At 36.3% G+C, this 17180-nt stretch overlaps 1 protein-coding gene across 1 annotated transcript in view; it reads left to right on the plus strand.

The window, feature by feature from the left end:
* Nucleotides 1–263: 263 nt before the first annotated feature.
* LOC127831513 (carboxypeptidase D-like) overlaps nt 264–17180 on the plus strand; it is a 28745-nt gene continuing 11828 nt past the window's right edge. Inside the window, exons 1-7 of the mRNA XM_052356497.1 lie at nt 264–342; nt 2913–3007; nt 3792–3964; nt 4580–4773; nt 6040–6192; nt 6952–7097; nt 8500–9006. Of these exons, the coding sequence (XP_052212457.1) occupies nt 264–342; nt 2913–3007; nt 3792–3964; nt 4580–4773; nt 6040–6192; nt 6952–7097; nt 8500–9006 (1347 nt within the window). The remainder of the gene's footprint in view (nt 343–2912; nt 3008–3791; nt 3965–4579; nt 4774–6039; nt 6193–6951; nt 7098–8499; nt 9007–17180) is intronic.

Genomic DNA, 17180 nt, shown 5'->3' on the forward strand with positions numbered 1-17180 from the left:
TATGGAAGCTTATGTGTTGACCATGATAATTGTATGGTAAAGAAAAGAAGAAGTATAGCTATTGATGTGTACAGCTCGTGTTGTATATAAATATATTTGAAAGGCAGCGCAATCGTTCCTATACAACACAAGTGGAGAATTTCATCTACTGTATGTTTGTAGATCCAGACACAGCAGCAATGTGCCCGGTTTTCGTGGTGCTACTTTTAGCAATGGTGGGCGGGACGATGTCCCTGTTACACGTTCACCATGGTAACGTAGCAATGGCGTCATATCTCCGGGAAGTGAACAACAAGTACCCAGATATCACCAAGCTGTACAGCATTGGGGAAAGTGTCAAAGGTAGGGTTTGCATTATAGCCATGCTCTAGGGAAAATGGGCTAATTGCAAATGCGTAAAGTGACTTTCCAGAAAAGCCCGTGCTTTCCGCACAGGCTTTAGCATAAACTGGTTCTTAGGTTATGAAAGACTTCTTTTAAACAAGTAACTCCATAAAAGTGAAGCTGCACAGGCTACTCTGGGACGACATTAAGCGCCCATTCATTAAGCCCCATTTTCGAAGATTGTGGCTTATTTTGTTTCGTTTTGAGAGACACTTTGCCTGAATCAGTATCTCATAAAGTATAGAAAAACGAGTCGCAATTTCCTACCATTTAAATACACGCATATTTATTATCGCCAAACATACTTAATATAACTTATACGTACAAATACCGGCTCAAATTTAATATATCGTCGCTGTCGTTCTCAAACCTCGTAGCTACAAAATGCCAAGTTTTCAGGAGAGAGTAAAATCCGTCTCATTTATTTATAGCGATGTTTTAGAAATTGAAATTCTGTAAAAATACCAAACAAATGAAGCTGCAAAATACGGTATAAGCCGTAGACGCGTAAGTCATACTGATAAGTCATACTGATGTTCAGAAATGGTAGCTACGATATTTTGTCACCACAGTTGTGTCGTTTGTATAAGCACGGAGCGTCCGTGGTATGAGGTACGACAATTCGTTTTGATAGGAAACCTCGTAGCTGCAAATATAAAAACGTTTTTGTCAAAATTGTCCAAACGAAATGACGTACCTACAGGTGAAATGACGTCGCTACAAATTTTCGCCGGAAAAAAAGCCAACAATCAAGCTACATCATTTCGTCAAGTGCATTTTTCAAAGGCTCTGACTGGCGTAGAGCTACGAGGTATAGCACAAAACACGCGCCAGACTTCATATATTCGGAAAAGACGAAAAAACATTTTTGAAAAGTTTGGAGCTACGAGGTTTGAGAACGACAGCGACGATATTTGGAATCATTTCCAATTATCGACATGTTAGTGTTCTGTGTTCAAACGTTTTGTGTCTTTTTTGTTTGATATAAGACAAAATTTTCGAAATAAAAAGCGTTACGCTCGAGTCATCTTCAAGAAACATGATTTAACACTGAAATAACGTTTTTATTAAGGCAATAATGTATTTGGTCTTTTGATTCACATGCACATCTGGCTAGTCGGTTATGAGTTTTTAAGAGGATATTCATAATAATAATAATAAAACAAGATGGACAAAATACAATGAAAACAATAATAACTTTATATTATCATAGGTCATAAGGTAAATGAATAAATATGAACCGCGCTCTGTGAAAAGGGGACTTTAATGTATTCTGCACAGGCTAATCATGGACGACACTTTCCGCTTTTATGATATTGTTCATTTAAAGAAAGTCTCTCCTTAGAAAAAATCAAGTTTAGGCGCAAAGTGGGACGACATTTAACGCACTGGCATTAAACCATTTTTACATGGTGCACGGATTGTGTGTTTTCATTTCTGTTTCGTACGTAAAAATCGTTGAACCACAGATATGAAACGAAAACAATCCTTACTAGCGGTCTATTAATATTGCGCACACGAAGTTTAGAATTGCAATCGCAAAATGGTCGCATTTTTAGTATATCGGTCAAGTAAATGGAACTGTTAAATTTTGTCCAATCATGACATCAACTGTATTATCTGACAAATATTTAATAAGTAGTAAATAGTATGTAATTAAATAGTGACTTAGTCAAATAAAAACAAAAACAAAAAAAAATCAAACAAAATGTGTCTTTTCCTGGTATTCGAAGCTTTCACCTTTGGAAGCAATATTATACGCCTAAATATGAAGTCGACCATACCATTTACAATACTAGGTTTATGAAACGACGTATTTCCTTTTTTTAATGAAAAACATTGCATATGATACTTGATTGATGATTTCTCATTCATAATGTTCTCAGTCGGCAGTTACATTTCGCTTCTAAGCATATTATGTCTACGTATTTTTCGTATCCATGAAACCGTTTCAAACATTGAAAAAGTACAGTTAACAAGTTTGAGTCGATCCTTTTTGTGCCTTGTTATGTATATTTATTTATTTCCTGGATCAGGGTCCCCATGGTTTGACTGCAATTCATTAACATTTCAAATCTTTGTTTACTGACCGAATCACAATGGTAAATTGAAAATGTAACTTGAATTCTTTAATTCGCTACAACTATTACAACTCAGTTTAACATAAATTTTATTACGAAGTTAAGCCTTTTTTCATAAACACATGAACACTTTTGAGTTTAATTGGAGTAAGTTACAGCTTTGTCACCATCAAACTTGACATGACTTCAATGCTTTGTAACCACGCATACTATTTACCCTCCAATTGTCATTAGTAGCCCTGTATGCATGTGCGTAAAGTGTCATTCCAGACTGTGCAGTCCGGACAGGCGTATCAGGGACGACACCTTGCGCCATTACTAGATTTTAAAGAGACATCCTTTAAACGACCAATGCCATAAAAAAAGTAAGTTGTCGTCCCTGATCAGCCTCTGCGTTCATCATGGATTTAATCTCAGAGCGCGGCCCGATTCTATTTCTCCCGCCAGGTGAGGACCTGTGGGTACTGGCGATCGGCAGCTCGTTTTCCAATATCGATCTTCGACCGCACGTGAAGTACATCGGAAATATGCACGGCAATGAGGTATTTATGCGTCCAAGGTCATCAGACCTTTCCAAATAAGCTTAAATTATGATCCAAATTATTTCAGCAACGTCGACTTTGTCCAATCTAGAGTTCTGCCGCTGAAAGTTTCCAAATTATCGGATGAATTGTCAGAATCCATTGTCAATGATCCATTTTTATAGGACGTTTTTTAAACACCGTTTAGTTCGGCGGAATAATTTTCTTTTGGAAAATACACAATAATTTATTACAACTGCAAGAATCCAATGTGTTTGTACATATAGCAACTAGTATATGTTGAACGTAATCGTTGATGTTCGCGACTTAATCGGGCGGAAATTCGCTCGTCACACAGGCGAGATACATCAATTTGCTTTGAAAACCTTCACCACGCCAAAACTTTTAAAGGTCTCCACATTTCAAATTGGGTTGTGGATGAATGTTTCTGTACATTTGTTGAAGGGTTAATCTTCGCTGAATCGCACTGCTTTGGCTGCTTTTTTAAATAATGCGAAATATGTTGGAAACAAAAATTTAAAACCAACTCACCCTGAAGAATTATCCGTGAAATTTCACAACAACCGGTCCTTAGCGCCATCTCGGACTAAGCATTGGCTCATGTATTAATGCATCGCAAACAATTGGTGGCGCCTGTGATTTACGGTCATGTATGACATCGACAAGATTTTGTATTAAACCAAAGAATTCATCAATTAAGTTTACATTGTTTAGTTATGTTTTGTGCCGCAAGAAAGTTTGGAATAAATATACAATGTAGTATATCTTCCGTTATATGGCTCAGGCCGTAAGGCGAGAGTTGTTGCTGCACTTGATTGACCTATGCGTGACGTCAAACGGCACAAATTTGACCCTGACTCAGTTCCTTAACACCACAACTGTGCACATCATGCCGTCAATGAACCCCGATGGTTACAACATATCCGTGGAGGGTCAGTGCGTGAATAGCTTAGGCAGGTAGGTGTATGAATTAACAGAGGGAATATTAATTTTAATTATATAGCGTCTTTCATGGGAAAAAAGGGCTTAATGCATGTTTAGTCCGCATGCTAATCTGGGACGAAATTTTATGGATTAACTGATTATTTCTTTGAAGCGACTTCCTTTAAACGACAAATACCATAACAGTGGAAAGTTTCGTCCCGGAATCGCCCATGCGGACTGAACAGGCTAATCCGGGACGCCCTTTTTTTGCACATGCATTAAGATTGATTTGCTATAGCAAGGTTAATACATTTAATGGAAGCGCAATAGGCTCCAATCTCATAGAAGCGAACATTCGCACACCGTCATCGATTGTGTTCGCCAAAATTACCTCGTTAAGTCACGTATCATAATTTTCATCAAACTTTGTCATATCCTTTATCCTCACGACAAATGCGGCAGAGTTCGCAGCTTTTCAAATAGGCTACGCATTCACTTAATTAGATAGGGGAAAACGCTTGCGAACATTTAACAATTTAGTATAAAAATGTCGCAATTGTTCTCGGGACGGATATTATTATTGTATTTTTTTCTAAAAAAAATTATCAGAATCTCCGGTGATGTGTTAACCATGTACTTCCTTTTCAGAAACAACGCCAACGGGAAGGACTTGAACCGAAACTTCCATGATTTAATTCACGACGCGGCAGTGAAACCCGTCCAACCGGAAACGCAGCACGTGATAGACTGGCTGGACGACTACAATTTTGTTCTCTCTGCCAACTTGCACGGCGGTAGTAAATTGGTTGCAAACTACCCCTTCGACTTTTATTTCTTAAGTCGTATGTCTTCGTCAACCTTGATGACTAATAAACACAACGCAAAAACAGAGAATGTGACATTCATCGAATTAGATTTGTTTATTATTGCATCGAATAAGTTGCAATTACTTTATGTGTAATGTCCAACCGGAAACGCAGCACGTGATAGACTGGCTGGACGACTACAATTTTGTTCTCTCTGCCAACTTGCACGGCGGTGGTGAATTGGTTGCAAACTACCCCTTCGACTTTTATTTCTTAAGTCGTATGTCTTCGTCAACCTTGATGACTAATAAACACAACGCAATAACAGAGAATGTGACATTCATCGAATTAGATTTGTTTATTATTGCATCGAATAAGTTGCAATTACTTTATGTGTAATGCCTTACATTAAATTTATTTTAAGCCTCCACCCCAAGTGGTTCCGGACCGTCGATTTGTGTGGATGACGACACTTTCCAGTATTTAGCTCTGACCTATGCAAGGTCACACCACACTATGGCTACAAAAACAATTGACATGGAATGCGGCGGGTACTTTAAGAATGGCATTACAAACGGAGCCGAGTGGTATCCTGTGTTAGGTAACTATATAAGTAACATAGCAGCCATCCAAGTATTGCTTTGAACCGGTCCGTCTTTCGCTCGGGTGGAAGATCAGTCCGTAGACCATTTCGTTACCGCGCGTTATCTTGAGAACACATACACTTACTATCATACCATTGGTTGGCTGTTACAAGGGAGGAAAGACGCAATTCAATTTTTAGATCAACATGCCAATGTCAGAAGGGATGGAAACAAACAATAATGAAAATGCAATAGTAAAATGTACTCATAGCCACCATCCCTTACAGTAGACGTTCAGTGTTCTTAAAACATCTAAACATAACTTTGGCACAGTGTTTTCTAATAATTATGTAAGTTATCGGACCTCCTGTAGTATAGTCTTTCAAGCATGAAATCTTTTTTGAACTGGTGTATTTAAAATCATGTTTAAGCCATTTTAACGCGTATGATTCACACTATACATGATAAAATTCTAATCCGTTTTTACGCTTTTTTCGTATAACGGAAGAATCTTTGATTCGGAAATCCTGTTTTATAGGAAAGTGGGTAGACGTGTGTTGACTGAACAGGCTAATCTTGGACGTCACTTTAAGAATATGCTTTAGGCCCTGTTTTCCCAGAACGATGTTTACATGACTTACATACCGTTAAATGCAATGCAAATTCCTATATTCAATCATGCAGTACATTTTAATTGTAAGTTGCGAGTCCATTGCAGGCGGCATGCAGGTTTACAACTACCTTGCTGAAGGCATATTTGACATCACAATAGAATTGTCCTGCTGCCCCTTTCCGAGTGCGTCATCTCTCACCGATTACTGGGTGAAGAACAAAGACGCGTTGGTCAACTACCTTTTGTTGGCTCACATGGGTAAGACATAGAGACGACTTTCACCGTAAACTACTCAGATACGAATTTTAATCAGCTTGTAGTCCCTTAGAAAATCAAAATAAAATTAAGCACCTTTCTTAATAAATTAAAGTTGTAAAGGCTTTCTTTCTGGCCATAACAGAGGGGCTAATCACGTGACAAACAAGATGACGACGCTCATGCCGAGATAGGTATTTTGCTCTGCTGTATACCCTTTATAACTTGTGTTATTGTTTGTGTAAATTCTGCTTATGTTTTCACCCATAGAAGTAAGAAATGTATTTCGTATAAATATTTGCATTTTATCTCGACCTTACTCACTGCGATTTTTTTTACCGGAAGCTGTTATTTTGTGACCACCTAAGAAATTTCACTGCAAGTAAAATCGAAATCTAGAGCAAATATCAAAACGATATAAACGTGAATAAACGTGAATAACTTTCGTGTCGATATTGCGGCATTTTTACACTTAATACTTAATAATTGGATAAAAATAAACACCATAGTATGAAAAACATAATGTACAAGTATTAAAGGGTATACAACGGCGAAAAATACATGTCTTGGAATGGACGTCGCCATCTTGTTTGTCACACGATGACCCTCTCTGCATAAGATACTGATGACTGACTTAAGCGTTATTCTGTTTGCATCCATTTTCACTTTTATTCCGAGTTTAAAGTCTTAATGGGAAAACAACAGAGTATTATTAATAAATATAAATCCTCTTGTTTTTTGATGTCGAGGTTTTACTTCTAGGTGTAAAGGGATATGTTCGGGACGAAAACAACAACTCGTTGGATGGCGCTGTTTTGAACCTTGAAGGACGAGCATTCCCGACATTCAGGTCTAAACATGGCGGCCAGTACTTCCGGCTCCTTATGCCAGGCACATATACTTTGAATGTGAGTCTTTAGTTTGCATGATTTAAATATCCAAAAGCTTCGGTATTTTTTATTTATTGTAATAAAAACGGTTTTAAACATACACACGAACCCATACATCATAAATGTGTTGTTTGTAATTTGTTGAGCCTATAGACTTACTTATGTAGATTTGTTGTTCAGAGGAGAGATAGCGAAGATAGATTACACCAACACGTTTTTAATCTGGTGTATCGTTTCATCGTTGCTGTATGGATATGGTGTCCGCCAAGGGACAAGGATGTCACATGTTGGATCACCACTGTGTGAGCGTTCTATAGATCTCTTTTAAAGACGCTAAGTAGTTGTGTCAACGAGCTTATGGCTTTCGAGCTAACTTTAAAAGGTTTATACCCAACAGGTGTTCGGTATTACCTTTCTGCGATAAAGTCAAGTCAAGTCAACAGTTTATTAAAGAAACAGAGGCCTCCGGCCCAAAATACATATCATGCAATGTACAGGAATTGCAAAGTTGTGTGCTAGTGGTATTATTCAGATGTAAATGTTAGCACATGTATCTAATCCCTTTTCCAGAATTCATAGGAACGAAAACATACACTGCAGATTTTCTACACACATATCATGTAATATATAGAAATTACAAAGTTACGTCATAGTAATATTATACAGACATAAAGTCTCTAGTCTTTTCCAGAACTCGTAAGACAGAAAAAATACACCACAGATTTTCTACATACACACCTTGTAACATATAGAAATTGCAAAGCTGTGCCACAGCAATATTGTACAGATGCAAAAGTTAATGCATGTATGTATATCTAGTATTTTCTTGAATGTACAAGATAGAAAACATTCATTGTAAATTTTCCACAAACATACCATGTAATATACAGAAATTACAACGTTGTGTCATACCAATATTGTACAGATGTACATGTTAATACATGTATCTAGTCTTTTCTAGAATTCATAAGATAGAAAACATACACTGCTTATCTTCTACATAAATATCATGTAATATACAGAGGCTGCAAAATTGTGTCACACTATTATTGTACTAAAGAAAATGTTGATACATGTATCTAGTCTTTTATAGAATTCATAAGATAGAAAATATACACTGCTAATTTTCTAATAGTTTCAAAATCATTCGTTGACAATAAGTCATAGAAGTTATTAAAGTCAGTACCAGTGTTATACCAGTTGAACAGAAACTGATTTCTAATACTTGTATATTTAGTACAATGAAAAAATGCATGATATTCACAATCCACATATGTCATATTAATATTAATTTGTGAACAAACATTGCACACGCGATTCCGGAAAGCAATATTCAGGTGCACAAATAGTAGCACTGTCCAATGAAATTCTGTTTTCGGATTAATATGCAAATAATCATGTACTTTGTTTATACTTTCAGGTCAGTTACAAGAACCACAAGGAGACCACAAAGTTCATCGTGTCGGCTGGCGTCGTCACACGCGTTGACGTCACTTTGGTCCTTGACAAACCTGAAACTTCAATTGAAACTGAAACTAAAAATGATATTAAAACTGACGTTGTGGACGCTGACCAACCTGAATCTTCAATTGAAACTTCAACTAAAACGGAAACTGAAACTACAATTGAAGCTGTGGACACCGACAACACTGAAACTGAAACTACCACAGCTACTAAAACCACCACAGTTACTGAAACTACCACAGCTACTGAAACTACCACAGCTACTGAAACTACCACAGCTACCACAGCTGTAACTGAAAATAGAGCTAAATCTCAAACTGAAACTGAAGTTAAAACTGTGGACGCTGAAAAACTTGAAAATGAAGCTGATACTGGAATTGAAACCAACAAACGCGGCCTCTCGAACAACGCGCTTAAATGTTCACCCTCTTTGTCAACTACTAGTATAGCCACGTTCTATGTGGTATCGCGTAATCCTATGTATTAAGGCCGATAATAAAAACATTTTATCTTCCGCTATAATTATAGACGTTAACTTTTGAAAGTCTGATCCTTGTTAAATTTTAAAAACTAATGGCATGAGATTTATTGCATAAATCTTATAAATGTCAGTAAAACCGAGAAAACATACCATAGCTCGTCAAGTACAAGCACTGTAATGTTACATGTATCCTCAAAATTGTTTAAATGGTGTCGTCCAAGATTATTTTGTGGAGTCCGGACAGGCAATCAATAACGATATTTTCTGCTTTTCTTGATTTTTTTTTCGTTTTAAATAAGGCCTGTTCAAAACTAAATTCAGACTACGCGGAAAGTGTTATGTATTCGGCTGGGTGTATCAGTTTTGTATCGTTCTTGTGTTTATGTTATTGTTTATTTGTCACATCAGATTGTCAAATCAGATTGTATTGTACGACACGTAGTTGCATGACTATTGAGCAGTCCTTCAAACATATGTATTTTTCAAGGGACACGATACAAGTAAGAAAAAATGACACTTCAAAACAGAATGAATGCATTATATTACAACCAGCAAAATAACACTCCTGATTAAGAAAAGGCGAAAACAGTATGGTCGTTTCTAGACAGTCAAATCAAAATCGGGAAAGCAACGCTTTTCATCGATAATAGTGCAGAAACAAGTATCGACGTCTAAAGTACACGTACTCTTCACATTTGGAAAGCCTGAATAGAGTATGGTCGTTTCTAGACAGTCATCAATCAAAATCGGGAAAGCAACGCTTTTCATCGATAATATTACAGAAACAAGTATCGACGTCTCAAGTGCTTTTTTCAATTGGAAAGCCTGAATGGAGCATGGGTAGCGCGATACGTCAAGAGGACACGTAATGGATAGGCAAATTTTTGTATTTTGTATTTTCTGTTTTATAAGAATTGTTTCAAGCAGATTTGAAAATAAATTCATTTAATGATATTATCTTCACAAACACCACCATATGTGCATTGAAGCCTGATTTAAAATTATTATCTGATAATTACTTTGTTGGATATTGCAATAAAGTGTACACATATGTTATTATATACATATTATAAGCATTTAATGAAAACTTATATTTGAAATAAACTACTGTGATACTATTAAATACTTCACATACAGTTTAAAGCAGAAAAAATGACTGCATGAAATAAATCGAAAGCCTTAAGGTGTTTAAGCATTTTTTTAAAAACATGGGCAGTAGTTTCCTCTTCCTTTCCTTTTCCTCCAGAAATGGGAGTCAATATCTTCACAATCAACGCTTTAACGGAAGGGTGAAAGGGGGCAGATTGCAAAAGACCTTTAAAAGACCTGCGTTTCACTGACGTTACTCTGGACTTACACACGTAGGCGTTAAACTGGCGCCGCTCGCAAACGCCTTTATATATAGTCGCGAACCTGAGCATATTTGTAGAGCTAACTAAGACCCGTCTAATGGCGCCAGCCCGGAATTTACATGGCTTCATACGATCATGCCAGTGACGTCAAAAATTTCAGATATGACGCATTTTAACGTCAATGATGTCATATCGATGGTCGGCGACATTACATGCTTGAAGAGCTCACCGTCACTCGTCGAATGGCGTCATTTTTAATGTCAATGACGTCCCGTGAGGGTTAGCAACACTTGAGACATGCTGAGCTCATTGGGCCAAACAAGTTTGCCAAGTTTTGAGAATGTCTTTCAAATACTTTCCCCCAAGCAACGAGAGAACCGCTTACGTGATAAGAAATGGAAGCCGTTGATGACACTGTGCGTTTAGACGTAAGCGTTAAACGGGCGCCACTGTCAAACGCCTTTCAATGTAGTTCGGAAATTTGGAACGTGTGCAGAGCTTACCAAGATCGTTGAATGACGTCTTTCAGGCAATTTTTTTACGTCTCACCACCGTACCAGTGACGTCATAAGTTTCAATATTGACGTCACTTTTAACGTCAATGGGAGAACTGGCACTTTTGTAAAGCTCATCACGACCCGTCTAAAAATGTAACTCCGGCCGTTACATTCCGTCAAATAGCCGTGCCAGTGACGTCATATTTTTCTAATTTTTTAATTCCCTTATAGGGTCGTTGACCAGGCACATATGTAAAGCTCACCGAGACCCGTCGAATGAATTCACTCCGCTCGTTATATTTCATCATGTGGCCGTACTGATGACATCGTAAGGTTAAATTTTAACGTCATTTGTATCGCCAATGGCGTCACAGCGAAGGTCAGCGACACTTCAGACATGCTTAGCCCTGTTAGCCAAAATGTGTCAAGTTTCGTGAATGTTGGTCACTTAGTTTGCCTCCAGCGACGAGAGAGCTGCTTCCATTATAAAGAAAGGAATCCGGTTACGTCACTATCTAATGACGTTCGACCGGTCATCATGACGGCATATGACCGTGCCGGTGACGTCATAATTTTCAAATATAACGTCAATCGTGTCGTCAATTTCGTCACTGGGAGGATCGGCAATGTGACAAATTTGCAGAGCTTACCAAAACCATTCGATTGACGTAAGCCCAGCCAATATATTCCGTCATATTGCCTTGCCGTAGTCACTATTGACGTTTAAACGTAAGCCTTAAACCATAGATTTGGTCGCGACATTTGGCATGCGTGTAGAGCTCACAAAGATCCGGCCGGCCGTTAAACGACGTCCTATGATCGTGCTTTGACATACATTTTACGAACATAGCGACAGTATGTTAATGGTTTGGAAGTACAGCTGTGCAATGAACAAATGGAATTGCATATTTTGTGTTTAAGCACCATTACATCAACATTAATAAACTTAAATGAAACAAAATATTTGGGCTCGATTTGTGCGACCTGTAAGAAGTGAAAGCGTGTTGAATTATGTTTTAAAAAGTGTGTTTATATGTAAATGACTTTCGAATGAAAGTGAACTATGAATTAACTCAAGTTACCGAAATGATATCTCGCGGTATGACCTCGATTACTTATGTGTGTGTACGTATCGTAAGCAGTAGTCGAAAATAAACTTAAAGCCTCATTAACACTCGCTCGAGATTGGCTTCGAGCAGCGTCCGAATACGACGTACTTCTCATTAGCTGTCCGAAGCCAATCTTGCGTTCGCTCGTAAATGTTCGGATATCATCGCGGGAAATTCACATGGAATATATTGTCCCACACAACCTTAAAACGAGCATTGAACTAGCAAAACATGTATCTCGTTAAAACTCTGTTACCAAACCATAACTAGCGTGGAAATTTTGGCTATTGCTATAGGGAAAACTGACTTTTTACGTGTTTACTTTATTTTTCGAAATATTTTAAGAGATGTGAGTTGAGTATGTGTGTTTATGGGGTTTTAACGCATCTTTATCATGAGTTTCGAATTCTTAAAAATAATCAAGGAAATTGTATTTCATTGAATATCATTTTGTAAGTTTTTAAATAAAGGCATATTTTCCGAGAGTTTTCAATAAATTGATTAGAAAGGTGTTTGTTTAATAAAGTTGACATTCCGGTTATAGGCTTAAAAGTGATATCGCTTAATTCAAATGCACGTGGTGTAAATTCAAGGGGGATAGATATCATATGTACACCATACATTTGTTTGCATGCAATTTGGGTTGACATTTTATTTTACAATACAAACAGGGGCGATGGCAACTTTTTTTAAACTGTTGGTGGGGGACTTATGTAGCCTTTAACTTCAAGATTATGACATGTGATGTGCTGTATGAAAAAAGGGTTAAATGCGTGTGCGTAAAATGTCGTCCCAGATTTGCCTGTAAAGTAAGTAATGAACAACTTCACCAATAAACATAACATTAAAGACACATTTACATAACGAAACGATATGTATTCGTGACATTAGCACAGAACCCCGTAAAAACAAGACTATTGTCAAGCAATATAAGTCCCTTACCGGCTCCACCATTGTCAGAAATTCCAGATTTTTTTAATATATATTTGTTGCCATAGCAACTAACATTTTTTATTTAGGAACAAAATGAAATGACGTGCATAATGTCCATATTGCCATCTATTTATATTTCAAGTTACATGAACAAATATTAAGAACTTTAAAAGTAATCGCAGGATCCAGAAAACCACCATTTTCAGCAGTATGTCTAGTCTATTTGTTGCCATAGCAACCAGAATTGTTTACGTCGGAACGAAATAAAATGACGTGCATAATGTCCATATTGCAATCTATACATGTTTCAAGTTTCATGAATAAATATTAAGAATTTTAAAAGTTATCGCAGCATCCAGAAAAACCACCATTTTCAGCAGTATTTCTAGTCTATTTGTTGCCATAGCAACCATAATTTTTGACGTAGGAACGAAATGAAATGACGTGCATAATGTCCATATTGTCATCTATCCATGTTCCAAGTTTCATGAAAAAATATTAAGAATTTTTAAAGTTATCGCAGGATCCAGAAAAGTGTGACGGACGGACGGACTAAGACAAAACCATAAGTCCCCTCCGGTGAAACCGGTAGGAGACTAATAAAACGAGGTATTAACACGAAATGGCTTGCCAAGCACATAACTATCTGAAAATTTTAAAAGGTCGTGATGACATATTTACAGACCGAAACGAAGTGTTTAAATGAGAAACAATAATCATAGAACAACCTGATAATTAAATATACTATAATGATGGCACAACATGCTTATGACAAACTGCGGTAGTGCAAACAACTGATACGTCCATATAACAGTATGGCAAAATTGCAGATCAAAACGATCAGTCTAATGACAGAGTATACTTTAAACAGAACAACTTAATAAATCAAAATGGAATAATTAGAAATTTGCAGAACGAAACGATGTTTATATAAATAGAATGAAAAAACAAACATACCAACTTCATTTATACACATATACTAATGACGATTTTACTTTATAAAACGACGTGTTTCATACACAATTTATTTCATGACGAACAGTTTGGCGATATAATATAACACATTGTCTTATGGAAAGAACGAAATGATGTTTTCACGTAATAATATTACGTCGGTCGGACTGATTAATAGAGAAGACATATAGAAAAATGTAACGTAGCAATGGCGTCATATCTCCAGGAAGTGAACAACGAGTACCCGGATATCACCAAGCTGTACAGCATTTGGAAAAGTGTCAAAGGTAGGGTTAGCATTTTAGTCATGCTCTGAGAAAAGGGGGCTTATTGCATATGCGTAAAGTGACTTCCCATATAAGCCTGTTCTTTCCATACAGGCTTTTCATTGACGATACTTTGGCCTAGACTGCTTGTTTGTTAATGAGAGATTTCTTAAAACTAAATAATTCCATAAAAGCGAAGCTGTACAGGCTACTCTGGGACGACATCTAACGACCATGCATTAAGCCCCGTTTTCGAAGATTGTGGTTATTTGGTTTTGTTTTGAGAGGCACTTTGCTTTGAATCATTTCTTCTTAAATGAAACAAGAACGATTCGCATTGTTTTCTACTATTTTAATGCACACACAATAATTCTAACAAACCATCCTTAATAAAAACCAATATGTACAAATGCGAGTTTCAAATGCATGTGTAGTTGGAATTATTTCCAATGATCGACATATACAATATACATGTATTTCCAAACCGGCTCCACCATTGTCATATTTTGTTTCAATATTTGTTGCCATAGCACCCATAATTTTTGACGTAGGAACAAAAGGAAGTGACGTGCATAATGTCCATATTGCCATCTATCCATGTTTCAAGTTTCATGAACAAATATAAAGAACTTATACATGTATCTAAGGATCCAGAAAAGTGTGACAGACTGACGGACACACAGAGCGCAAACCATAAATCCCGACTCGTGAAACTGGTAGGGGACAATAAGAAGCGCTTAGCTTAAGGCATCACCAAGAAACATTATTTAAATCTGAAATAACATGTATTACAAGCAATTAAGGCAATAATGTCTGTGGTCATATGATTCACGCACATCTGGCAAGTCCGTTATGAGGTTTTAAGATGATATTAATAATAATCATAAAACTCGAGAGACACCATACAATAAAAGCAATTAAAACTTAATATTATCATAAAGTTAATAAATTACTATGTTTTCATTTCAGTTTCGTACGTAAATCTCGTTGAACTTCCGATATGAAACGAAAACAATCCTTAATAGTTGTCTTATTAATATTGCGTACACGAAGTTATTTTTTTTTATTTCAATCGAAAAATGGTCGCATTATTAAAGTTTGTCGGTCAATTAAAAGGAATTGTGCATTCTTTCCTAGAAATGACATTAACTGTAGTATATAATAAATATTTTATACGTATTTAATAGTATGCATTTAAATTGTCCAATACCGACAATATCAAGAAAACTTAAAACAAAATGTGTCCTTTCCTGGAATTCGAAGCTTTTACCTTTGGAAGCAATATTTTACGCCTGAATATGAAGTCGACCATTACATTTACAAAACTAGGTTGATAATATAATGCTATTAATTAGTTGAATTCATATTGGCTTTGTTATTGAGCTGAAGACAGCCGTATTGGCCTGAGGCCTAAATCTCAATAACAAAGCCGATATGAATTCAACTAATTTATGACAATTTTATTAATTAACTTAATAATATTATTAAGCAAGAAAAGCTTGAATTTCACTTTCGAATTACAGGTTCTTGCTATTAAATTAAGTATGAAGTTTTGAAAATAGCAAAATATCTGTTCTATACACTTTTTCCCCGTTTATATCTTATGCAAAATGCTTTGAAAATGTACACCAAATTACCTTTTGGGACGATTGAACTTTACCAGTACGCACCAAATAATTGAAAGCGTATAATTTTATCTTTGCTAAGTGCGCAACACCTAATAATCCTTTTTATCCCATATATTTTTTTAGTATCGGGGGCTACCGCCCCCAAACCCCCGCTTTGTCGATAGTGGTAACTGCTTACTTGTAAAGTTCAATCTAGCCTACCTTTTATGAGATATCTTGTTAATTTAAATTGGAAATTAAACATTGTTGCAAGCGGAGACAAGTGTCCCATGCATTTAATTTTAGAAGAAAAAATTATTATTTCATTAATATAGTAATATGAAGGCGATTTAACTGATAAAGCACATACCAAATAGCATTTAAACTTGTATATGACGAAAGATGCTTTCTAGACATTACATGATGCAGGAACACAATTTGAAAGGTCGCGAAATTATGCAAAATTTACCTGAATAACATTCCAGCCACACTGGATCCACTACCGTTGTTTTTAATACAACTCAGAAAGGCAATAAGGATTGGAAACTTACTTATTGCATTTGTAATGTATAAATCCTCCATGATTTTGAATTAGTTTTGCTTTAGGCGCTTTCAAGATTGTAGCGTTGTTATTTATGTACGCTCAAATATTGAACCTTACTGTTGTGGTTACACTGCACTATTCTTATTGTCGAAAAAGGGAGCGGAAAATATTAGGGGCTGAGTTCTTAAAGTATATTTTAAAGGTTTAAACTTTTGCAACAAAACTAAGCATACAAATTCAAATGGCGTCCACAATTGTCGAAATTTTAGATTCTCATATAGACGAGTTAACGCGTGACGTCACACGCACCTGCAAAATTTAGACTCCTCCCACTGGTTGGCACAAAGAGGTGGAATTCATTTAAGCGCATATAGAGAAGGTTGACAAAATCATCGTTTTAAATGATAATCATGCGCAATATCAAATATAATTTTATTAATTATGTCTGAATAAAACATTAGCATGCAAGGAAATGCATTTTTGGAACGATTATATTGTTGTTATTATTTGTTTTTACTAACAATGAACTCGGGAGTAGAACACAATGTAAGAGCTCGGTATGTGGTAACGACAAAAATCTCCATACTTGGCACTTCGTCGCGACCATTTTTAGTTAAACAATTCTCATAAATTGAAATTATTTCAGAATAAATTATATTTAATTAACGAAAACAAATAAGGATGTAAACAAACATCAAATAGATCGATTTTATGTACGCAACATACCGGTAGTACCTGATTTACACCCTTATTTGTCCGAAAAAACTTACGTTGTTACACATTAAATAAATTCTCTTGATTAAGGTAATTGTTTGATTTAATTGTTCACACCAATCTTGACATTCTTTGTTGTAGCATTTTCATCTCGGTGTTTTATTGCACCTTTGTTCATCA

The sequence above is a fragment of the Dreissena polymorpha genome, chromosome 5 (genome assembly GCF_020536995.1).
Source record: "Dreissena polymorpha isolate Duluth1 chromosome 5, UMN_Dpol_1.0, whole genome shotgun sequence".
In the NCBI taxonomy this organism is placed as follows: domain Eukaryota; kingdom Metazoa; phylum Mollusca; class Bivalvia; order Myida; family Dreissenidae; genus Dreissena; species Dreissena polymorpha.